General features: G+C 41.6%; 1 protein-coding gene across 1 annotated transcript; it reads right to left on the minus strand.

Moving 5' to 3' along the window:
• Window positions 1-153: 153 nt before the first annotated feature.
• Window positions 154-26,143, minus strand: LOC138965379 (histone deacetylase 11-like). Its single transcript, XM_070337520.1, has 9 exons — window positions 26,072-26,143; window positions 18,740-18,891; window positions 17,872-17,972; window positions 11,685-11,801; window positions 11,332-11,514; window positions 10,755-10,851; window positions 9,938-10,116; window positions 8,710-8,896; window positions 154-6,049 (listed from the first exon to the last, which is right to left on the minus strand). Exons 1-9 carry the CDS (start codon window positions 26,101-26,103, stop codon window positions 5,868-5,870), a joined length of 1,230 nt encoding a protein of 409 aa, XP_070193621.1. The 5' UTR covers window positions 26,104-26,143; the 3' UTR covers window positions 154-5,867.
• Between the last annotated feature and the right edge of the window lie 580 nt (window positions 26,144-26,723).

Consider the following 26,723-nt stretch of genomic DNA (forward strand, 5'->3'; position numbering starts at 1 on the left):
CACTTGGTTGTCTTCTATATCTTGCTTTCACTTTTTTCTGTCTCACACACACATATTTGGTTGTCTTGTCTTCATGTTCAGTCTTACCTGTTCACCCACACATACACACATTTTGTCTCAGGAGTTGCCATCTCATACACGCACCCCAACATATTCCTTTCTCAATGTTTTCTTTATTCTACACTTACACATTCACACACAAATTACGACAGCCAATCTTGAGTTTTCCAAACAGATAACGGAAAGCACAAAAAGATTTCTCCACTTATTTTCATAATGAGTTTACTCAAATAATACATAATTATGTAAAACAGCAACAAAATTCACGAGACAGATCTGGACATCCATATTGAAATTGTTTGTTTGTTTGTTTATTTGTTGCTTAACGTCCAGCCGACTACGCAGAGCCATATCAGGACGAGGAAGGGGGGGATGAAGGGGGCCACTTGTCAAGCGATTCCTGTTTACAAATGCACTAACCCATTACTTGTGTCCCAGCAGGCTTTAGTAAAACTAAATTAATACCTACTGGAAGATTACCAGTTTCCAGTATGTTAAAATAGGCTTAACCTATCTACTGCTGGACTTACATCAGAACACTAACAGATTAAACTATACATGAATCGCGAGACAAGCGGCAAGAGAAGAGATTTTTGGAAAAAATACAGGTGAATGAGCAAGAAGGCAGAAAAAAGAAAAGAATTCATGAAGAAAAAGAGAGAATGACAGGAAAGAGGAACCAAAAATCTACCTAACAGCAAACTAGAAAGCTCCTGCGGTTCCAAAAACAGGAGGGGCCTTTAATTTCATAACCGCAGTGCCCCACTGCGGGAATCCATATTGAAAATAACTTGAAAACGCCTGCAAAGAGTGTAATCAAAACAAGAGCAATATAAACAACCTACTTTAGGACTTTTGGATTGAAAACTAAAGATGCTTTGCAGTTTACTGTTTGTTTTATACTAAACAGGAAGTATCAAAATGACCCAAATGTAACTACAGTGGAACCCCCCTTTTAAGACCCCTGAATTTAAAGGTGGTCGTCTACATTTTTGCTTTTTGGCTCACGTAAATGTAGCCTATGCGATGATAAACTTTGTCTGTCTGTGCGTGTGTGTGTGTGTGTGTGTGTGTGTGTGTGTGTGTATGTGATAGAAACTTTAACATTTGAAGACGTCACATTATGGCGTAAGAGGGTTAGATGTCACGGGAAGGAATTACTGAAAGTCTCGGTCATTGTTATTTTGAGCGGGCCGAGACTAGTTGGCAGTCGTGTCCCTGTAAGTAGGCTACATGCAGGCAGACAGATCTAGATCTAGTGTCTCGCTTTCTTGCACAGTGTCACCTATGTGTGTGTGTGTATGTGTGACGGAGTGATTGAGTTTGTGTTACTGTTTGTCGATTTCTTACGTGAGCCTTGAAGGCTTCGTCTCTTGTTTTCAATGATCTTATGGTTAGATTTCGCTAAAACGTTATGTCAGATGATGAATGAACCATGGGGAAAAAAGTTATAGAAAAAAAAATATATATGTAAAAAAAGATTTTATTTTTGGGTAGCGTGACTCACGCTTCCAATATTTTGTTTTCTGTTTGCTGAGAACATGTGCTTTGCCTAAAAATACTGACCAATCAAATTCATGTCACTATGCTTATAGCCACGCCCAAACAAGTGCAGCAACACTTGAGCGCTGTCCTTTTTTTTAAACGCACGAAATGCACGGGATTTGAGAGGAGTTTTGCGCTTGGCATTTTTCAAATAAGGATATCCTACTATGAGTACTACGCTGGAATACTACAATGAATTTTCAAACGGCTACACTGGCTTCGTCTTTCCTGATCGAAAGGGGGTGTATTGTTGATAATTGTAGATAATAGACTCTGCATTTTAATGGTCAAATGGCGATTTTGGTATACAAATGTAGACAAGGACCTTTAAGACTCCTTCTTTTTAAGACCTTTCTTTATTTGTTTCTTTATTTGGTGTTTAACATCGTTTTCAACCACGAAGGTTATATCGCGACGGGAAAAGGGGGGAGATGGGATAGAGCCACTTGTCAATTGTTTCTTGTTCACAAAAGCACTAATCAAAAATTTGCTCCAGGGGCTTGCAACGTAGTACAATATATTACCTTACTGGGAGAATGCAAGTTTCCAGTACAAAGGACTTAACATTTCTTACATACTGCTTGACTAAAATCTGTACAAAAATTGACTATATTCTATACAAGAAACACTTAACAAGGGTAAAAGGAGAAACAGAATCCGTTAGTCGCCTCTTACGACATGCTGGGGAGCATCGGGTAAATTCTTCCTCCTAACCCGCAGGGGGTCCAGACACCTTCACAGGTAAACCTCCAACAGCATTGTGCTGCTAGGTTCTTCAAGATTTTTGACTGAAACGTTGTGAGGTGTATAATCGTTATTCTTTACAGTAAGTACTAGTTAAGTACAATATTATGCATAATTTAATCTGACATCATGCCCAAACAAAGTTCACACGTTACAAATTGATAACAAGCAGTCAGCCCTAACTCAAATGCCATACTTTGTCAAGAATGACTCTATGCAATAAGCTTATTGATAGCCCTTAACTCCCTGACTGCCATAATATTATGTTTCAGACACTACTGACATCACCAAGAACCAATACTCTCTCTGCAAGCCAATGGACAAAACAAACAAGTCGCGTAAGGCGAAAATACAACATTTAGTCAAGTAGCTGTCGAACTCACAGAATGAAACTGAACGCAACGCAACGCAGCAAGACCGTATACTCGTAGCATCGTCAGTCCACCGCGCACGGCAAAGGCAGTGAAATTGACAAGAAGAGCGGGGTAGTACTTGCGCTGAGAAGGATAGCAGGCTTTTCTGTACCTCACTTCGTTTTAACTTTCTGAGCGTGTTTTTAATCCAAACATATCATATCTATATGTTTTTGGAATCAGGAACCGACAAGAAATAAGATGAAGGTGTTTTTAAATTGATTTGGACAATTTAATTTTGATAATAATTTTTATATTTTTAATTTTCAGAGCTTGTTTTTAATCAAAATATAACATATTTATATATTTTTGGAATCAGAAAATTATAAAGAATAAGATGTACGTAAATTTGGATCGTTTTATTAAAAAAATATTTTTTTTACAATTTTCAGATTTTTAATGACCAAACTCACTCATTAGTTTTTAAGCCACCAAGCTGAAATGCAATACCAAACCCCGGCCTTCGTCGAAGATTACTTGACCAAAATTTCAACCAATTTGGTTGAAAAATGAGAGCGTGACAGTGCCGCCTCAACTTTCACGAAAAGCCGGATATGACGTCATCAAAGACATTTATCAAAAAAATGAAAAAAACGTATGGGGATTTCATACCCAGGAACTCTCATGTCAAATTTCATAAAGATCGGTCCAGTAGTTTAGTCTGAATCGCTCTACACACACACACAGACAGACAGACAGACAGACAGACAGACACACACACATACACCACGACCCTCGTCTCGATTCCCCCATCTACGTTAAAATATTTAGTCAAAACTTGACTAAATATAACAAGTCGCGTAAGGCGAAAATACAACATTTAGTCAAGTAGCTGTCGAACTCACAGAATGAAACTGAACGCAATGCCATTTTTCAGCAAGACCGTATACTCGTAGCATCGTCAGTCCACCGCTCATGGCAAAGGCAGTGACAAGAAGAGCGGGGTAGTAGTTGCGCTAAGAAGGATAGCACGCTTTTCTGTACCTCTCTTTGTTTTAACTTTCTGAGTGTTTTTTTAATCCAAACATATCATATCTATATGTTTTTGGAATCAGGAACCGACAAGAAATAAGATGAAAGTGTTTTTAAATTGATTTGGACAATTTAATTTTGATAATAATTTTTATATATTTAATTTTCAGAGCTTGTTTTTAATCCAAATATAACATATTTATATGTTTTTGGAATCAGAAAATGATGGAAAATAAGATGAATGTAAATTTGGATCGTTTTATAATTTTTTATTTTTTTTTTACAATTTTCAGATTTTTAATGACCAAAGTCATTAATTAATTTTTAAGCCACCAAGCTGAAATGCAATACCGAAGTCCGGGCTTAGTCGAAGATTACTTTACTAAAATTTCAACCAATTTGGTTGAAAAATGAGGGCGTGACAGTGCCGCCTCAACTTTCACGAAAAGCCGGATATGACGTCATCAAAGACATTTATCAAAAAAATGAAAAAAACGTTCGGGGATATCAATCCCAGGAACTCTCATGTAAAATTTCATAAAGATCGGTCCAGTAGTTTGGTCTGAATCGCTCTACACACACACACAGACAGACAGACAGACAGACAGACAGACAGACAGACACACACACATACACCACGACCCTCGTCTCGATTCCCCCCTCTACGTTAAAATATTTAGTCAAAACTTGACTAAATATAAAAATAGCTGCCCATTCCTTGCTGTAAACTGGTTACCTCCCCTGGATGCAATTGTCTAAATTTTTGGTTGGATTTTTTTGCTCATTCGTAATGCTTTTTTTTTTATCTGATTTTTCAATTATCTTTCTACAGAATTCAATGAGTTAAAATAACACAAACTAAATAAGTTTACCAAGAGTCATGCAGTAATGAACAACTTCAACAAAATAAACTAAAATCATATGATATTCAGAAATAAAACATCAATTCTACAGGTAAAATACTGCACTAAGGTTAAAATACAAATGGCCGAAAGAAATCACAAATGCAGCTAAAAAAATCCAAACAATCTGTTGTACAATGTATGTATACTGGAATAACTGATGCCAAAATATAATCAGGAAAAATCACAAATTCATATAAATCTCATTCACATACTCCCTTCATCATCACAATATTCAAGACATGGTACTGCTGGTAAGAACATACAATGCTCTATGGATACTGCAAACACAACATCACCTCATGCAAAGCTTGCACAACAAACAATTACAAAATAAAGCATGTGGCAGTCATACAACATTTAGAAACGCTACTACCCAAATGCTCTTCAAATTATGAAATGAACCTGATTGACGCAGTCGGAAGAAACTTATCCAGGTATGTTACAAATTCTTTTTACTAAAGTGCCTTAGAGAACACATGTACACATTCTGCATACACAACAAATCACATAAGTATGAAGGGTGTGTTCAGGACTGTTGCATTGTGGAGAAATACATAATTATCCATAATTGCGCATTTTCACAAATAACATTATGTTTGTGCTTGAGCTTTTCTCAATTCTGCCAGAATTTTGATATTATTGATACTACATACACTGATCAGTTTTCCTAAAAGAGAAGAAGAAGGTTTTCTTCATTAATAGAAAAACTGGCTGCTAAACAAAGAAAAGTTTAATTTATTTTTCTCTCCTACCTCCCCACTTGTTTGCACCACAAAGAAAACTTGTTCACACACAAGAGTAATGACATCAAAGGTGAGCAAGTGAGATCATAACTGATACGTCAGAGCACAGAAATTTGTAGTTTCACAGTTACACTTTGGATTCACAATATCAGTTCACAAAATGTTCAGTCATCAATTCACATTCACAGGCACTTGCTGACTGTAGGCAGAAGAAAAGAAAAACTACTCCGCTGGAGTCTCTGCTGGAGTATCGGCCGGAGTGTCTGTTCTTTCAACCGGAGATCCTATGTCACTGATGCTGACTGTAGGCAGAAGAAAAATTACCCCGGTGGAGTCTCTGCTTGAGTATCGGCTGGAGTGTCTGTTCTGTCAACCGGAGATTCTATGTCGTTGATACTGACTGTGGGCAGAAGAAAACCTACTTCGTCAGAGTCTCTGCTGAAGTATCGGCGGGAGTGTCTGTTCTATCAACCGGAGATCCTAAACTACTCCGTCGGAGTCTCTGCTGGAATATCGGCTGGAGTGTCTGTCCTGTCAACCGGAGATCCTATGTCGTCGATGCTTGCCAAATCCTGGTTGGTGGAGGAGCGCGAGACGCAGCTACGCAGTCGTGACATGAGACCTCCTTCACTGCGGCTGCGTGGCATACTGGCTGCGTTGTTTCTGTCTGTGGAAAGAAAATAGGTTGTGAGCACATTTTTCAAAGACAGAAGCACAACCGCCTAAGCTACTTCCTTAGTCCCTATAAATTGTGTTCCTTCACGGATGGGTTAGAAAGGGAACCGATTACCACCATATTCGATGAGACAAAGTTCAGGCATGGGAATTGAAAACAGTAAAAAAGGCTGAACATTTGTAAATAATATCAATAGCCTTACTAGGGGGGTCCGTGGGCATGCCCCCCCCGGAATTTTTTTTCTCCAAAGAACCCAAATTGTGCAATTTGGTGTCATCTGAGCTCTAAGTTTGCCATTAAATTCAGTTTTTAGAACCATTTTTGCCTCACACCAAGTACTCCGAGAAGTAGTCCTTGCCTCACACATTTATTTTTTCGGCGGACACTTTTGCTTTTCAGGCGGAACAAAAAAAAATGTCGGCGGAAATTTGCCTTTCGGCGGACAATTCCCATGCCTGAAAGTTATAGAAACGTGGAGTAGAAGTTTACAAAACATGCTAAGTCTTAACAAGAAGGGCAAAGCCCATACGACTCACATGCTTGACCTTGACCTTTACATGACCTTGACCTTCAGCTAAACCTAGCAATGACATCATACACTAAGAACTGCTTTACACATTTTTCCTACCAAAATACAAGGTCATCCAAGGTCATGCAACACAAAGCTGTTAATTCAAGACATAGGAAGTACAATGGTGCTTATTGGCTCTTTCTACCATGAGATATGGTCACTTTTAGTGGTTCACTACCTTATTTTGGTCACATTTCATAAGGGTCAAAGTGACCTTGACCTTGATCATCATATGTGACCAAATGTGTCTCATGATGAAAGCATAACATGTGCCCCACATAATTTTTAAGTTTGAAACAGTTATCTTCCATAGTTCAGGGTCAAGGTCACTTCAAAATATGTATACAATCCAACTTTGAAGAGCTCCTGTGACCTTGACCTTGAAGCAAGGTAAACCAAACTGGTATCAAAAGATGGGGCTTACTTTGCCCTACATATCATACATAGGTGAGGTATTGAATCTCAAAAACTTCAGAGAAAATGTGAAAAATAGCTGTTTTTTAGACAACATTTATGGCCCCTGCGACCTTGACCTTGAAGCAAGGTCAAGATGCTATGTATGTTTTTTGGGGCCTTGTCATCATACACCATCTTGCCAAATTTGGTACTGATAGACTGAATAGTGTCCAAGAAATATCCAACGTTAAAGTTTTCCAGATGGCCGGACGGCCGGACGGACGGGGGGGACGGACGGACGGACGACTCGGGTGAGTACATAGACTCACTTTTGCTTCGCATGTGAGTCAAAAAGGCACTAGAGAACAAACTCAAGACAACAACAATGTCAAAGTTAGTCAAAGCTAGCTACAAATAATGTTTATGTATCAATCCATTTCGTTAGAATTCCTTTGAATTTCTACGACTATACACACAAACGCGCACTCTTTCATAGTCTCGGCCAGTCGCTTTAATCTGAGTTTTAGTCAGCCTCTGACGTCACATGACTCAAAGAAGGCAAACCCAATTATCAATTGATAAATCATTGTAGATAAAAGAACAAGAAAATGTGTTCTTTACTCAGGGTGTCCTTCTGTTAGAGGGATCTTACATTACAGGTACAGTAGAACCCCCCTGTTATCATCCCACTAATTTAAGACTCCCCATCTTATAAGACCCTGTTTTCTCTTACCGTACTTTCCGGGTTACAAGGCGCTACAGCGCATAAGGCGCACCCCCCTCTTTTTAAACAAAATTGTAATCCAGTCACCCATTGGGCGCAGGGGGCCGATAGGGCGCACCAAAATTAAAAAAGTATACCGGTAACAAACGGTCGAAGAATGAAAATAAGCCGCACATCAAAGGAAGAATACAGAGTGGAAATATGTGTGCTCTGTGTGTGCGGCGAGATCAAAGGCAGGTCCATTGTGATAGCTGGGTTGCCTTGTTTAGACACTGATCTTCTTCCCAGGGGTCAATGACCCAGTTTTTGCTATGAGAGGTGGTTCCCCTGTCATAGATCTGAGAGAGGAAACACTTCCTGCACCGGGGTCAGTGACCGAGTTTAACCTATGGGGCGGTCTCTTTGATGTCTTGAGAGGAAACTTGGCCAGGGTAGTACCAAGTAGCTGAAACATGCATTATCACAAGTTGCTTGACTGGTACTCAGGCGGTCTCTTTGATTTTTTTCGTATTTCATACACGGATTAGGCGCTTCCTTATACAAGACGCAGGGGTCAAACTTGAGGAAAAAAAGTCGCGCCTTATGACCCGGAAATTACGGTACATTTCCAGTTCATAACCTCAGTAAATTGACCTCCATTTTAAGACACCGCCCTTTTTGAAAGCTGATTTTCTCAGATTCAAGGAGGTCTTAACAGGGGGGATCTTCTCTATTGCCGTACAGTGGAACCCCCCATTTAAGACCTCCAAAAATCTCAGAAAATCAGGTCTTAAAAAAAGAGGGAAAATTTAAATGCAGGTAAATTGATCAGAGGTTGTGAACTCAAAATCTGATATTACAGGGTCTTTTTTTATATTTTTTTTTTATATATATATATTTTTTTATATTACAGGGTCTTGAAAGAGAGGGAGTCTTAAATAGGAGGGTGTTGAGAGGGGGTTTCCACTGTAGTGTACTTACCTAGCGCCGGAGGGGGGCAGTTCTGGGCCTCGTCGCACGGAATGAGTCCCAGCTGTCGCAGGTTGAGGATAGAGTCGGCAATGATGCGAGCCGTCTCTCGCATGTACCCCCCACTCGTCACCATCAGTATGGGGATGCCTCGGGTTCGAGCCTTTTGGAACACAATCTGGTCTCGCTCTATGATTCCCTGAAGAGAAGAGAAGTACACAATGTACATGTACAAATGTACTTCACTTTGAGAAACACATTCAAAGATGTCTTCTGAAATATGCATAAATGGTCAGTTTAATGTAATTTAACACCACTGTAACTTGTCATATATGTCATCCATAGCATAAACGTGTAACACAAGCATACACAACTATATGTGAATTCAGGTATTCATGACTTGTGCAAGGGTTTGGGACTTTCTCATTTGTAGGGGGGAACTCAAACTTCCGGTTGTTTTAGACAAGAATTAAAAACAGATTTGTCACAGTCGCATCAAATGTATGATGACATCATGTTTTGTTAGATAAAGGGACGTAATCGCTTCTCGTTTTTTCCTGAAGAGAAAGTGATTAGGAATCTGTTGCTGTCTTTGTTAGAAGAATAATTGGAAAGGGTGAAATATGTTAACCACACAATTTAGCAAGATGGGGATTTAGGCGAGGACGTTTCACAGAGGATTTACTTTTGCAAAGTGAGTGGCTGCAGCTGAGTTACCATTGACAGGGGTCCTGTGTGCTGATAAGTCTTTCAAAACAATCCATGTTGTAGTAAAGTTTCCATGTGTTTTATCCACATGATTTCTAAGCGGAAGTCCTGGTCCCCCCCCCATAAAACGTATGGCCTTCACATTGAGTCTTGGTCACAGGGTCCTGCCAGTCGTGAATAGCTCTGAAATCCACACTACCGCCTATGTGCAAACTAACAGAAGAGATTAGCTGTACTACACATACACGTGTTCTTTTAATCAAGATGTGTCCTAGGTATAACAAAATACAAAGCAAATGTCATAAAAGACACACAAGCTGTGTATAATTATTTGACTGGGAATTATGTGGGTTAAAACTTTGTAAAGTGTATAAGTATAATTCGATGTGTATCATTATTTGATTTGGAATTGTGCACAGGATAATTTATTCATGTATGTTTTTGTGAGGGGAATAGAACTGTTTTAGGATTTGCGTCATGTAAATATCCTAATTATTATCATTATTAAGATGAGACAGGGGTAAACTGAGACCTGTGCTGATATGGATAGGTTGCCCAGTGGATCTCCGTCCAAGATGTCTGTGCCTGCGTTGTAGACGATAACGTCTGGTGTGAACTCATTCAGCGCTCCCTCTATGTGATTGCGTAGTAGTCGCAGGTATTCCCTGTCGCTTGTGAAGTGTTCCAGCTCTACTTTGCGTTTTATTGCACCTGTAAATGAAAAAGTACACTTCACTTCCACATTTCATAATGCAAGCCATAAAACGAGTAACTGAGTTTACAAATTCTGCACACAAAGACTCTTCACAGAAGTAAAAAAAGAAATGTCATAAATCACAAGAAAGGAGCCCAAAGGTATATAAGGCAAAAAAAAAAATTGGTGTGGTTACGGTAACATAGCCAAACAAAATAGGGTAGGTAGGTAGGCAATCACTTTTTTTTTCTTTCTTTTTTTTCTAATGTGTACAAATTAAACCTACTTGACAGGGAAATAAGTGTGCGACACGGGCGCTTTCGCTTTCATTGCGTTTTTTGCACTCTTTTTTTGTTTTGTTTTTTTGTTTTGACAAATGTAATAAAAAGTTATAGGATCGGCCCCTAAAAAACAGGGTAGGTCGGGTTACCGTAACCACACCTATTTTGTTTTTAGGCCTAAGTACATGTATATATGCTCTCAGATTTGCAATGACACATACAAAAGATACTTGCTTTGATCCATCGGCTCAAAATACAATTGTTTGTTTTTCTGCTCCTTTTTTCCAGCTCACTGACTCCTTTTCTATTTTTATTTTTCATTTTCAGCTTCTTCTTTTTTTTGGGGGGGGGGGGGGAGGGGGGGATTGGCTTACGTTTGGCGTAGCCATCATGTGGGTAGATCCCCCGGTTGTAAAAATCCATGATGTAGACTCGCTCATCATCCATGAAGTCTCGCTCATGACCGTTGCCCTGGTTTTCAGAACAAAAAGCACATTTTTATACTTTAAACTGCATACTTTGTGTGTGTGTGTGTGTAAAGAAACAAGAAAGCCGAAGTTATTTGGGTAGTCTCTAACTATAGGTGTTTTGTCTGAAAATAATGAGTACTTTTGAGACAGATTATTATGTCGTAGTGCTTCTCTCTTGATCAGTGCTTGTCTCTGATGTTCATATAACAAAAATCGCAATGAACATGGACATTTTCATGTATGAAAACTTACAATGAAATTAAGATAACATTTCAAAGAAGTAAAGACTAGAGCGATTACATTAACTTTCGGAAATTTCCTTAATGCTTATGTGCAGAGCAGACAGTTAAATCAAACCTAAATACGTTTTTAAGTCATCCAGCACTACAGACCAATAACTTTCTGAAGAACCACTACCTTGTTTTTCTCTTACACATGCATCAATAAAATAATTCCTTCCAAGAGGACAGTACAACCCCACCTGATGAGCGTCCAAATCCACAATCATGGCTCGCGCCACCCCTTCCACTCTGTCAAAGAGGAAACGAAGGGATAACGTGATGTCGGCGTACGCACAGAAGCCTCCCCCCTTGTCACTGCTGCAGTGATGAAAACCCCCGCCAACGTTGACCGCCCAGCCACGTTCCATCGCAAGCTTGCCTGCCTGCAAAAACACACAATCTAAGCTTAAATGTTACAATTTGGCAAACGCCCTCTGCGACAGATCACCTATTTCAAATCTGACTGCGTATACGAAAAATCAAATTGGAAGTGATTCTCCTTTTACTTTTAACCATAAAGGCAACATAAAGGAAATCTACATATTTTACTTACCAAAATTGTTCCTCCAGTTTGGTATCGGAATGGCCGTAAGACTTTTCGCTGTACGATGAAGTTGGGAAGCAGAGCCACTGGTGGTATCTCTGTGATGCCTGCCACTGTCATGCTCCACTGCACACAGGCACAGCACAGAAATGAGATGAAAGCAATTGTAGCCATGGACTGTGTTATACAGTGCAACGCCCCTTTTAAGACCTTGACAAATCTGAGACAATCAGGTCTTAAAAAGGAGGGAGTCTTGAAAGGGGGGGAAGGGGGGGGGGGGGGGTGTCACTGTACTTCTTCACTTCTGCTGTCTCTCCCCTGCAATTAGTGTGTTCCAGAAAAAAAGCTGAACAAACCGACTGTTGGCAAGGTAACCACAATCACACAGTACAAATGTAGTCCTTCCATCGCAAAGAATCACAACGTAGTCCTTGGAGAAATTAATATGTAAGCGCCTAGGGCTATATCTAGATTAGGCGCATAAAAATTATCACAATAATAATAATAATATACAATGTTACGAAACTGTTCAAAGTTTTGAAATGAAAACTTTCATCCTTTTTTTCAACATTGTGTATCTTTTTGCTGTCTTGAGTCTTAAAGTACTATCTAAATATTTTAAACTTAACACCAAGTGAAAGCAGGAGTGAGATCAGTCCAGTACCGATTAAGAACGTCTAACCCAAGCCCTACACAGCTGAAGACATTTCCTTTTCAGTTCAGTTTCATTACTTTATACTGTCCCAGCTCTAGAAAATTGGGGTTGCTTACTCGCAGTGGAAAGCTAGCAGCAACAGAGTCATGCTACCCAGGTGTGTGCAAGTTTAGGCAGAATCGGCCATCTGCACTTATGGCAGAATGACCAAAGTCTTTTACATGCCAGTGGTGACACGGGGGTGGGACATTCTTCTTCTTCTTCGTTCGTGGGCTGAAACTCCCACGTATTTACGTGTATGACCGTTTTTACCCCGCCATTTAGGCAGCCATACGCCGCTTTCGGAGGAAGCATGCTGGGTATTTTCGTGTTTCTATAACCCACCGAACTCTGACATGGATTACAGGATCTTTTCCGTGCGTACTTGGTCTTGTGCTTGCGTGTACACACGAAGGGGGATAAGCCACTAGCAGGTCTGCACATAAGTTGACCTGGGAGATCGGAAAAATCTCCACACTTAACCCGGGGTGGGACATGGATACCGTCTTTGGGTCTGCACATAAAGTTAACCCATGTTCGCCCCGACCTGGATTCGGACCCATGACCTGTGGATCACAAGTCTCATGCTCCCCCGGCTGAGCTACTAGCAAGACAGGAGGCTGTACTCATTAGTTACAGTGTTCTAGATAGTCGAAAGTGTAGCAAAGACCTGTACGTGTACGTGTAGATATTGCGTCACCCGTGACTCACTTTTTTCTCCAATGTTCCAAATGCATACGTTGTTTTGCTCCCACCAAGACTGCAGATCTTGGCAAACACGTGACGTAAAACCTAGATTTGATGACGCTACACGTCCTGAAAAGTGCTGATCTAGATCTTGCTATTTCCAAAGAGAAATGTGCAAGAAATATTGTATTCCATCTAAAGCATTGCAAGGATATCATTTCTAATATCAGGTAAAAAATTAAAACAAGGATCAGGGTTTCTCAGGTTTTATTTTATGACCTGAATTTTTGTTGTCAGAAAATTTTATTGTTGACAAATCAAGACACAGTATCAATAATTGTTGATGCTTAACTGAGTTTGCCTTACTGAAAGATCAGGACAGTTTACACACACAAGTATACACAGTTTAACTATATACAACAGTAATCGTTGGGCAAGACAAAACACATGCACATGGCTAGATCGTGCAACAAATGCACAACAGTTCCATCTACATTTTTTCATACAAACATTTTCAGATGAAAAACTATTCTAAAACAGAGAGCAACTGAACACGCACACATGAGAGTGACAAGGGTTCAACATTTAACAGGTAACATCAACAACAGAGCTACAACGACAACATGTTACATCAACAACAATCAAAGGTAACTGGGTCATTCCACAAAGCTTAGGTTCCATTTTGTGACATGAATTTTCAGTCCTTTGAATGCTGATGGTGTGTATTAAATGGCAAATAGACTGTATTCTCTTGGTTTCTGTCAATAATACTCCAGCTAGTTCATAATACAATAGCACTTATATAAACTTCTTTTTTTTTCTCAAATAACATTCATACATTTTTTGCATTTTCAAACATTTCTGGGGTCTTTAAATCTGTCAAATCCCACGGTTTCCATGTTTCAAAAGTTATGCATTTGAAATGCTTGTAATGTACTAAACATAAACAATCAATCTGTTCAAATATTCCCCTGCAACTCGATCTTTCTCCGCAGGCCTGGGAAATAATTCGAAAAAGCTTTCGTTTTAAATAGATCTTCCAAGGTTTAAAGATGAAAACATCACTCGCTTGACATGGGTAGTACCCCGCTGTGGAGAATGACCCAAGTATAAAAGGAGGTATTACTAAGGTTTGTTACAAAGAAAAAGGGTAGAGCCTACAAATGTTTTGAAAGCTCAAGAGTACCGATAAACTAATTAATTGGCTCTAGAGAAAAAGAAGGGGCACACTATGCAGCTCCAATCCATCTTTGACTTCCCTGGATACTGTCCCCTTGTGTGTGCGTGATCATGTCCCATCAGGTCTCCCCAAGTCTCCAACTGCGCGCCCCATAAAAAGCACAAGCAGTTGTCGCAAGTGGTAGCTAGCACTGGACTTGTGATCGAAAGGTCGCTGGTTCGAATCCGGGCCGGGACAGACACGGGTCAACTTTATGTGCAGACCCAGAGTCGGTATCCATCTCCCAACCCCGTGTCACTACAGTGGCACGTAAAAGACCTCGGTCATTCTACCATAAGTGCAAATGGCTGATACCACCTAAACAAGAAATACACGCCGTGAGGGCGTAAAAACTCGAATTATCATATTACCCACATCATGTCCTTAAGAGGCAAAATTTTTAGCCTGTAGGACAGTAAGCATTCTCACTTTCTTTCGCAAATGCTCGGTCTGACTGCAACCCTTGTACCTGTCACTTCTGTCGAAAGCGAAGCCATTGTGAAACATTCTTTCATGCACTGTCACACAGCACGCTGACTGAAACAAGACTGCTACCTCCCTGGACAGCTCGGGCCTTTAATATGGGCACGTGTTGGAGATTTGGAGTGGACAGTGAGAGACACACACGCATATCAGGGACACTAAGTATCCAGGGTAGTGAAAAATGGATTGAAGCTGAATTATGTCCCCTCTTTCTTTCAAAAGCCAATTAATTAGTTAGTTTTATTGGTACGCTTCAGCTTTAAGCATCTATTTAATTAAGCATCTCTATCCATTCAGCGCAAGCAAAATACATTTTCTACCATGGACAACAATGCATCACAAAATGTTAGTGGGTTAAAAACGAAGGCAAGCAACCCATTCCATTCTACAGGTGGGTTTGAACATATCAACATTTTTGTCGGTGCCAGACAAAGAAGAAGAAAGAAAGCGTTGGTTCAATAAAGCTGCCTGAAAAATAGCTTCATAGATGTTCTTTTTTTCTTCTTTTTTCTTATGCAGTGAAATTGTGAACATGTTGTTGACAATTCTGTACCTTAGTTCAAGCAAAGAATGATCAGATTGATGGACATTATGTACAATGATGGACATTATGTACAATGACAAAGTTAATAAGGGGAAAAGCTCTCCCAAACCTGACACACAGAAGCTAAGGAAACAGAAATGAGATGGAGACTTCCTTCAATTCTAGACAAAACTAAAAATTAAACATTTCTTGTTTTGTTTTATTCCAGATTTTGGAACGTAAGCAGCCTGTTTCGGCTTTCTGGTTTAATCTTTTTTTTCCCTCTCTGTTTTTAAATGCTAATCTTCTAGTGAGACGTTCTATAACAGCAGACATGTTTAAAAGTTTGTAACTTATTAATTTCTGCTTATAGCATTGCCATAAGGAATCAGTACCTGTAAACATACGCATGTTTTTCTGTTTTTCATTGTTGTTGTTTTTTTGCTTGGAATTATCACAACTACATTATAGAATTCAAAATAAACCTGAAAACTACAATAAGTCTAACCCAAATGGCAGACAACTGAAAACAAACATGTGCTTCACAGAGTGAGGAAAGACCCTAGTGTGCTATATGTTTTAAACAAAAAAATCCAGCTTGCTTAGGTTCTGAAGGTTTAATAAATCTACAGACTGACAAAAATCGTGATGCTCACAGGAATACATTTTAGAACTGAAATTACGTTCATGAGTATACAGGACTGCATTTCTGTCTTTCTTTTTAAAAATCCTAAATGGGGCTGATATGAAGTACATACAATGATGGAACACAGGCAAATTCAAAATTACCGTAAAACAATTAATACTACCTCATTAATCCCTTCCAAAATATTCGTCAGCTGGAAATGGAAAGAGTCAGAAGATAGAGAGGAGACCGATGAATGTTCCTGTTTTCATACATCAGACATACACGAGCAATAAAAACATAGTGTGGCATGGTCAAGGAGAGCTTTCAAGGCTTGCGTACAACGTACAGTACTTTGAAAAGAAAAGCCATTGATATTGCCACAGACCAAAAACAAAAGCTCACTCTATCTACTACAAAATGGAAGGTTTTCAGTTCAAAGAAAATAATCGTGGTTGATCAAGCTTTTTGATGCAACACTTTCTTTTTACTTTTTCTTTCTAAAGGCTAAAAGTAAAACAAAATGAAAAACTACAAAACAAAAAACTAAATAAAAGTTGAAAACACAAGGGACAGACAAAAATGTCAAATTAAAGGCCTGTTGAAATGTGTCTGACAGTTCTGAGTACACAAACACCTTAATCACACTCAGCCACTGTTAATCAATTGGTACAAATGTGGAGATGTGGTGTAGGTTAGGCCAAAAAAAAAAAGGTCTGTTTACGGTAACATAGGCCAAAAAAAATAGGGTCGGTAGGTCGGGATTATTTTATTTTTTTTCTCCAAAAAACCATATTTTTACGTTATTTTGCAAAAAAAACCACGATTTTTTTTCCCCAAATGCCAAAAAAAAGTCTAGGGTCGCGCGAAAAAAAATAGGGTCGGTCGGGTTACCGTAAACAGACCTATTTTTTTTTTTGGCCTTACATGCAAACTTTCATTCTCTCTTTTTGAACAGACTACACTCATTGGGCAGCATAGCATTGGTTCACCCTTTAAGATATTTGACAAGAAGCAAGTGGTTACAGAAGCTGTCACACATAACTTTTGTTAAATAAGGCAGTACGTTATCCAGAGAGTTAAATAACTTTATTTATATACTATAAATGAAATGGGTAAGGCTATAAGCTAGACTGAGTTAGTTCACGAAAAGTCACTTCTCACAGGTATATGTTCACTGCACACAATCTTTTCTTCAATAATTTTTAAAATAATTGCTTTACAGAAATGTACACAAAAATTAAAAAGGCTGAAAATCTGTAAGTAATAGCTAAGTCGACGGCGCGAATCGCCTTGCCTTACTAGGGGCGTCCGGGGGCATGCCCCCCCTCCCCCCCCTCCTCCCCCGGAAATTGTTTCTCTCCTAAGAACCCAAATGGTGCAATTTGGTGCCATCTGAGCTCCAAGTTTGCTATTAAATTCAGTTTTTAGAACCATTTTTGCCTCCCCCATTTTTTTTTCGGCAGGCACTTTTGCTTTTTCGGCGAAACAAACATTTTGACGGAAATTTGCCTTTTGGTGGACAATTCCCATGCCTGAGCTTTAGAGGGTTCCAAGACCAGGAGGATTTGCTAAAGTTTTGAGAAACCTAAATCATAAAAACATTATTTGTCATATCGGTTAGATTTACACCGTAAATTCGCATCAGTACAGATCTGGCAGAAAATATCATCGTCTCCATAATCCAGCCAAGTATACATTCTTGTCCATTCTGTGTGGAAGCTTGGAAATGATCAGAGTCTGAAAGTCAGAACCGACGGTACGTATGATAGCAAAAAGTATGTGCATCAAGGTACCCGCTCTTTTTAGGTTTAGTGCGTCTCGGGACCCCCTTCAACAATTTCTAGTACGTGTTTTCGCGTTCTAGCGCGTTAAGGACACAGTGACGCACAGTTTGGGGAGCCCTGGCATTAAACAACAGAACATTGAGTTGACACACAAAGAATCAGTGGCATGTCTCCTTACCCTGAGACTAGAGAGGTAACGTTTCGTGTGCACCATGAGCAGGTCTTCTTCTGTCGCCTCGAGGGGAACCACCAGCGTGTCGTCTCGAACCATCCCTGCTTCTGAAAAGAATAAGAGCAGCCACAAGTCGAACGTCAACATTTTAACTGGCAATTTATGGCAAGTTGGGGGGGGGGGGGGGGGTACAGTAGACCCCCCTCTTTTCAGACTTCCGTCTTTTTAACTTTCAAGACCTTTCTTTCTCCGACCTTCGGTTCAAAGTAACGCTACCTCCTTTTTACGACACCCTGCCTGTTAGGACCTGATTATCTTGGATTTTAGAAAGCCGTAAAAGGGGGGTACGGGTTTCACTGTACTATGGTGTTGGTTCGTTAAATGTGTTTGAAAAACTTCAAAACACCATTAAAGCAAAGTAGATTTTTTGTAATGAAATAATTTCTTAACTGACATTAGTGTCAATTATCTTTAACATGTATACGTCAAAAAGGTCCCACTTTGCACCAGAAGCAGTCAGGATGTTGAATGTTGATATGTGACCTGAGAGAGTGTGCTAAACTGTGTTCAGGAGAAGGACGGTCTTATCCCATGTAAACTAAAAGCCAGGGCAGACCTGAGAGAGTGTGCTAAACTGTGTTCAGGAGAAGGACGGTCTTATCCCATGTACACTAAAAGCCAGGGCAGACCTGAGAGAGTGTGCTAAACTGATCTGACGACCATGCACACATCTGTACACCATTAAGTCGCAATATTAACCTCAATTATTAAGTTAACACTTGCTGATAACTTTACCTAGCATATCACTACATACATGTCCCTTAAATAGGTATAAGGACGTTAAAGCCCCACCATCTTATATATGTCACTTTACCTTTAAGAAAGTTGATGATGTTTCCCCATTTGCCAGCATCAAAGGGGTGGAGCTTCTCCATCCCCAGGAAGCTGATGTTGTATTCGCTGGAGTAGACCAGGGGCCATTGTGTCTTCTCAGTGTCTCTGTACAGCTGGGTCACATGCAAAGGCCTGGAGAAGACAGCACATGATCAGTGCTGTGTTTCTGTCTGGTAGTGAATGAATGCGTCTGTTTGTGTGGGTTATGGGCGTTTTGTGTGTGTGTGTATGTGTTCATGCATGTGTGTGTGTATGAGTGTGTGTGTGTGTGTGTGTGTGTGTGTGTGTGTGTGTATGTGTTCATGCATGTGTGTGTGTATGTGTGTAGGTATTTATGTGTCTTCATGCATGTGTGTGTATATGTGTATGTATGCGCGTGCGCAGGTGTGCGTATGAGTGTTCTGTGTGTGTGTGCAAGTGTGTGTGTGAGCTATATTATACACATAACCATTTGGTAGCATGTACACAACTATTTAATTTAAAACAAGTCGCGTAAGGCGAAATTACTACATTTAGTCAATCTGTCGAACTCACAGAATGAAACTGAGCGCAGAGCATTTGTTCTCTCACCAAGACAGTATAGCGTCGTCAGTCACCCGCACGATGAAAACGCAGTGAAATTGACAAGCCAGAATAGCGCAGTAGTGGTTGCGCTGAGCAGGATAATGAGCTTTTTTGTATCTCTATTCTTTTAACTTTCTGAGCTTGGCTTTAATCCAAACATAACACATGTTTTTGGAATCAAGAACTGACAAGCAAGAAGATGAAATTGTTTTTAAATTGATTTCTGAAATTTTAGTTTGATTGTTTTTAATCCAAATATAACATATATGTTTTTGGAATCAGGAAATAATGACAAATAAGATGAAATATACTCATAGGAAAAAGTTAGGGACCACTTACGCAACCAAACACAGCTTCCAAACCACCAAACAAAATTGAATCAAATTTGTAACATGTTTAATTCATTATCTCTGCAATCCTTTTCCAAAATATGGTGACATTTCATTCACGCATTACGTGTCAACAAGCTCTGAAACAACATGGGGGTTGAAAACAAAATTTGCAAGTTCCGAACAGTTCAGTAATGGGTGTGTCCGCCGCGTTTTGCGATGCCTTCTGCAGTCTTGTTCCGCATCGAGTTTACCAGCTTCCTGCAGAAGGCCTGAGGAATGGCCTGCCATTCGATTTGCAGGAACTGAAGCAGTTGCTGCAGGTTCCTTGGGGGTGGGTGGTTGTTCCTCACTCGCCTGTCCAGCTCATCCCACAGGTGCTCGATGGGGTTGAAATCAGGGCTGCAGGCCGGCCAGTTCATCCTGGTGACACCAGCCAGCTGGATGAAGTTGTTGACCAGCCTCACTCTGTGAGGTGTCGCGTTATCGTCCTGGAACACAGTCTGCACACCAATCTGGTGTAGAGCGGGTAGAACCAAAGGGGCGACAATCTCATCTCTGTAGCGCTGGCCCGTCAGGTTGCCAACAATGTGGTAGAGGGGGGTTCTGTGTCGAAAACTGAAGGCCCCCCACACCATGATGGAGCCCCCCGCCGAAGGCCACCCTCTCCTGCACCAGACCGTTGTTGTACCGCTCACCATGACGCCTCCACACACGAGCCCGACCATCATGATGGTGCAGATTAAAGCGGGACTCATCGCTGAACAGCACATCGGCCCATTGCTGGCGTGTCCACCTGGCATGGTTGTGACAGAACGACAAACGAGCCTGGCGATGAGCTGCTGTCAGTCGTGGCCGTACAGCTGGACGACGTGATCGCAGGCCAACTTCGTGCAGGCGTTTGCGGATGGTTTTCGTGCTGACGTTGGTGTTTGTTGCCACCCTCAGCTGGCCCCTGATGATGTTTGCAGCGGTGCCTCGCTGCTGCAGAGCTTGTCTTCTGATGAAGCGATCTTCACGCTGTGTTGTCTTCTTAGGCCGTCCTGACCTGGGCCTCTCCAAAACGCTGTTGGTGGCCTGGAACTTCTGATGCAGCCTGACCACGACAGAATGGGACCAAGTCGTCTGCCCACTTCTCGCTTGCTTTCGCCGTCTTGCAGCCATGCGATGGCCCGGGCTTTGTTGAAGGTGGTCACCTTTTGTCTGGGAGGCATAGTGAGAAGATGGTGGCTAGCGGAAAATTGCGGGGCTATAAAGCCTAACTGGTGACAACAGTTCACTCTCAACACATCCTCCCTGCATGTGCATAACGAATTTTTCATCTTTCCCGCCCAGGCTTGCCCACACGCCAGCGTAAAAATGGTCCACTTTTTGCAGTTTGGCAGTTTCTGTCTCGTGCCCTAGCCAGGCCTCCGTGGATCCCGAGCAAGTTTCCTGCTAACACAGCATTGCTCACCCACTGGTGTGTACGGCCTGACAGCCATTTGGTTTTATAAACTTAGGAACAAGGAGTTTGGCACAGATGAAGTCAGCTGGGTTTTTCAAGGGCGGTCCCTAACTTTTGCCGTTCAGTATATTTTTTGGATCGATTGCTAAAACTTTAATTTTAATTGCAATTTTCAAATTTTTAATGACCAAACTCATTGATTAATTTTTAAGCCACCAAGTCCGGGCTTCGTCGAAGATTACTTTACCAAAATGTCAAGCTATTTGATCAAAAACTGAGGGTGTGACAGTGCCGCCTCAACTTTCACAAAAAGCCGGATATGACGTCATCAAATACATTTATCGAAGAAAGGAAAAAATGGTCCGGGGATATCATACCAAGGATATCTCATGTGAAGTTTCATGAAAATCGGTCCAGTAGTTTTCTCAGGTGAGCCGGTTACGGAGTCCCCAGGCTCCGGACGTATCTAACAAAATACACAATCCTAGATTTTCTTTCCCTGCCAGGTAGTCGTTCTTAGCTCAGTTGTTAACGAACTGTGCTGGGGTTTGTGAGGTCGTAGGTTCGAGCCTTGCCATTATGGGTTATTGTTTTTTTTAATAAATGTTTTAACTTCTTTTTCCCCTCTTAACTCTCCTTTTTTTGTGCTCCATTCTTCTTTATTCCAAAGCATTTTGGTGATTGAACTGAGATAGCAACAACAAAGCTCAAGAGTCACTGATTTGGCATTGATCCCTGAATTTGTCCGCGAATTAAGCAACGTGAATCACTGGTTCCGAGGCTAGAAGCAGCATTTTATAAATCATTGACAGGGGGGCCAGGTAGCTCTCGAGAAGTTAATTGTAGAGCACTGGACTTGTGATCCTGGGGTTGCAGGTTCGAATCCGGGCCGGGAGGACACGGGTCAACTTTATTTGCAGACTCAGAGACGGTATCCATGTCACCACTATGGCACGTAAAAGACCTCAGTCATTCTGCCATACATGCAGGTGGCTGATTACACCTAAACCCGCATACACCTGGGTAGCACAACTCTGTTGCCGCTGGCTTTCCAGTTGGAGGAAGCGACTCAAATTTCCCAGCGATGGGACAATTGAAAAATAATTAAAAAATAAATGAACAAAAACAACAACAAAAACATGGAAACAAACAAAAAACAACAAACAGGTTTCAGTTACATGTAACGTTTTATTTTGTCAATAAATTAATAAACGTTCCAATTACCTACCCTTTTAATGGATCTAAAACATACCAAGCAAACAAACATGCATGTGATGCAGTTTAGAGACCTGTTCGGTAAATTTGAAACATCCTTCTTTTCCGCAGCACGAACTGCTACAGCAGCTGAGTCTGATTCTGAAACAAATCCCCGGAAGAAAGCTCCTCTTCTGATCATAAAGAAACCAAATGTCTTATTAATACAAGAAAACTCGGGGGATCTTGTTTCTGATTATGTAAAGAGTAAACCAAAACGATGAAAACTGATTGCCTTGCTAACCACTATGTGTTTCTTTCACGAAACTAATAATTGTGTGAGTTTAGAGGGAGCGGTCAGCGACCATAAACTCTATTTAAACGAGACAGATATGCAGCAAAAGGAGGGGGGGGGAGGAGGTGTCAGTAGAGGTAATGCAGGAGGAAGTGATAGCAGAGTCCCGTGGGAACGAATGCGGGGAATGGAAGAGGGTTGGAGGGCAGGGGGGAGGTGATGAGTGAAGGAGAGCAGTCTGGAATGAAACAATGGTAACAGATAAGGGAGTCCGAGAGAGAGCGAGAGAGAGAGAGCGAGGACCGAAGTCATTAGTAGCAGCGCAGCGGCCAGCAAGCAAGTTCAGCGATTTTCAGTTCTGCAAAACTATGGAGTTCAATTTTACTTCTTGGGCAAAAAATCTGCCCCAACCTGTAATTGAGGTTCTGGAAAAAGAGGAGTTCACAAGCCTCAGTGCCTTGAAATATGCAGGAGAAAAGGACCTGGAAAGCGTTAAGTTAAAACGAGGCCACATAGTGGAATTAAAAGCGGCAGTGGCAGACCTGCAACAGAAGTACGGGGGAGGGCCGTTGCGTGCTGCCGACCAAGTGGCACCGCTCCAGGGTCTTCTTGGCAACATGGCCATACAGTCTGCTTCACCAGGTGAGACTTATTTACGAATTGTTGACTTCGTACCGGCTTCTATGGCGGTGGAGGAAGAGGTGACACTCGGGGGAGGTGTCACGCTCAAGCTGGCCAACAAACCAAAGTTGGAGAAAGTATCCCCCTGCCACTGGATCGTGGCAAATGCTAAAATAATGGCAAAACTCATGAACACCGTGGACTTCGACCACGAAGCTTACCTCTGTTATACAGAGATGGTGGGCGAGCTCGGCGCAAGATTCTCCTGGCAGTCGGTGCTCCTTTACGATGACGAGTACAGGAAGCGCCAGTCTACCAGCGGGTTTGCTTGGGGAACCCCCAACCCCCACCTGTCCACAGTGATTCTCCGTGAGCGTGCCCAACAAGTTCCTGGCAACAAAAGCGGCAAGGCCACGACGGGAAGCGGCGGTATTCGACGACCTGTGGGACCCAGTGGGAAGGAGGTGTGCCTGCAGTACACAAACAAAGGCACATGCCTCTACGGGTCCCGCTGCAGGTTCGAACACGTGTGTGACACGTGTGGAAAGGAGCACCCCGGCAAAGACCACCAGGGGACAGCAAACACCAGTGCCTAGGATACAGCGCAGCGAACTGACAACACAACGGTAGGCCCCACCTATTCCAGCCCGTTCCCTCAATTAGATCCTCATGACTGTGCGTTTTTGGGAAATCATGCATCTATTAGTGCAAAATCTCAAATGTGGCACTCAGTGCTAGAGGGCGATTGTGACAGAGAATTTTTGTTAGACGGTATACAGCACGGTTTTCGGGTAACAGAAAAACATAAAACATGTGTGTTAGCAGCAGAACAAAGCAATCATAAATCAGCGTACGATCATCGCGACGTGGTAGAACAAGAACTGTTAGATCAAATAGCAAAAGGAAATTATATAGTGGCAAGTAAGAAGCCAACGGTCGTAAGCGCACTAGCCGCGATCCCCAAAGAAGATGGTAGCGTTAGGCTAATACATGATGCCAGCAAACCAACAGGTAGGGCAATGAACGATTACTCCATCCCTGAGTCAGTGAAGTTTCAAACAGTCTCTGATGCGTGCGCCTTAGCGAAGACAGATTATTGGTGTGCTAAAGTCGACTTGCAGTCCGCATATCGCTCAGTGTGCATCAGTCCGGATGATTATTGTGTAACGGGACTCAAGTGGCATTTCAAAGGTGAAAAGATACCGACTTATTTGTTTGACAGTCGGCTTCCATTTGGTAGCAATGTAGGACCGTCACATTTTCATAGACTTTCACAGTCAATTCGCAGGTGCATGGCCAGGAGAGGCATGCCTGGTGTGTTAGCATACATAGATGATTTTCTTTTAGTAGCAGCAACAAAAGAGGAGTGCAACGACATGTTATTTTCTTTGATTAGATTATTGAGGGAACTAGGCTTCAACATTAGCTGGAAGAAGGTGGTGGGGCCCACCCAACGTATCACATTTCTTGGAGTCGACATCGACACGCGGAACAACACTCTGTCACTTGGAAGTGACAAACTGCAGCAACTGCGGCGGCGACTACTGCAATTTCGAGGAAAGAAGCGCGCGACAAAAACTCAGCTTCAAAGCATCGCGGGTTCTCTTAATTGGGCCTGTCAAGCTGTCAGAGGAGGAAAATTCTTTCTGCGGCGGATACTGGACACAATAAAACCCCTTCAGCAGCAGCGGCACAAAGCAAAGCTTTCTAGCGAATTCCAGAAAGATGTGCAATGGTGGCTTTCTTTTATGCATGTATTTAATGGAACAGTGTATTATTTCCACAATGCAAAACAGCATGTCCATGTGGACGCATGTAATATTGCAGCAGGTGCCTTTTGGCAGGGCGACTGGCAGTACACCTATTTTAAAAAAGACATGCCGGCAGCGAACAATTTACACATAAACTTTAAAGAAGTATGTGCTGTGTTACAAGCTGTGACACGATGGACACCGATGTGGTGCGGACAAGAAGTGATTGTGCATACTGATAGCACTGTGACAAAATCAATTATCAATAAAGGCAGATCTACTAATAAGTATGTCAACAGCTTACTTCGGAAAATGGCATGGGAATGTGCTAAAGTAAACTGTAGCATTGCGGCGGTGCATGTGGCCGGTTGTGTAAACATTATGGCTGACACTATTTCACGTCTTCACGAGCCTAGGCTGCGCGAAGAGTTAGTGCGGCTGTTGACTTTCTGGCACCGGGGGAGACCCCCCAACGTGAACCTGTGTGATCATATGTCTGACCAAGCCCTTGTGTTCCTTCTTTCCAGATGAAGGATGTGAATAATGTTTATGTAAACATTGTAAACAAGACATTGTGTTTTTGGGCGGCGTGTTTGGTGTTTTTTCTTTGTGGAGTTCTCCAAAAAATCGAACTTGTTCCAGGACAACGGGAATCTTGATCCCGATAAGCAGCTTACACGAGATCGCGTGGTGATTTTGGAGACGGACAGTGTGTCAATAACTTTTCAATGGAGTAAGACAATTCAGCGTAAAGAACGCTCCGTGGAAACTAAAGCTTCCTGCAATTCCTTCACATCCTTTATGCCCAGTGTCCGCAGTGACTGATATGTTTCATGTTTTGGGACCGATGGGCCCCAAGGCGCAGGTTTTTTCCGATCAAAGGATCTGATTTCAATAAGAAACTGCGTGTAACTGCTGCTGTTGCTGGAGGGGATTTTCTCTAGTCACAGTTTCTGGCGGGGCGGCGCCGCGGGGGCGTTGAGTTGTGGCGTGCCGGGTGAAATCGTAAAGATTATGTAAAGAGTAAACTAAAACGATGAAAACTGATTGCCTCGCTAACCACTATGTGTTTCTTTCACGAAACAAATAATTTAGGTCTTTTGTCACTCACTTTTTCTTCTCTGATTCGTCGTCGTCCTCCATGTTGTTGACATTTCACTGACAGTGACGTCCCTTGTTACCAAACCGGAAACACAACAGTAGGTTCCTCGAGTAGCCAGTGGTTGGCATACGATTTCATACAAGGGCTAGGATATGGCTTGGGTATTATCCTTGGCACAAAGGGTCAAAAATCCCAAAAATAAGGCCTTAAATGAATAAGGCCTTATTTCTAAAATAAGGGCTTATTTCTTTATGGGCTTATCAGTTTTTTAAGGCCTTATTTTTTAAGGCCTTATTTTAGAATAAGGCCTTACCAGAAATAAGGCCTTATTTTTCTAAGGTCATAATTATTGGAAATAAGACCTAAAAAAAATAAGGCCTTAAAAAAATAAGCCCATAAAAAAATAAGCCCTTATTTTTTTAAGGCCTTATTTTTTCGCCTCTCAGTTGTATGCTGGTACACAGAGAGAGCCGCGTTAGAGAGAGAGAGAGAGAGAGAGAGAGAGAGAGAGAGAGAGAGAGAGAGAGAGAGGAGAGACACAGACAAACAGACGGACTGACAGACAGATAGACAGACGGACTGACGAACGAACTGACGGACGGACTGACAGACAGAGAGAGAAAGATGGAGAGAGAGGGAGCCGGTGTGTGTGCCGCGCGGC

The sequence above is a fragment of the Littorina saxatilis genome, linkage group LG4 (genome assembly GCF_037325665.1).
Source record: "Littorina saxatilis isolate snail1 linkage group LG4, US_GU_Lsax_2.0, whole genome shotgun sequence".
NCBI lineage: Eukaryota > Metazoa > Mollusca > Gastropoda > Littorinimorpha > Littorinidae > Littorina > Littorina saxatilis.

Bases quoted from the DNA above. Each gene is read 5' to 3' on its own strand.
- LOC138965379 (XM_070337520.1), bottom strand. From the start codon at position 26,103: ATGGAGGACGACGACGAATCAGAGAAGAAAAA. The intron at 17,973-18,739 runs GTAAAGTGACAT...TATTCTTTTCAG, and splicing joins CATCATCAACTTTCTTAAAG to AAGCAGGGATGGTTCGAGAC. The intron at 11,802-17,871 runs GTAAGGAGACAT...GCCTGTGTGCAG, and splicing joins GTTACCTCTCTAGTCTCAGG to TGGAGCATGACAGTGGCAGG.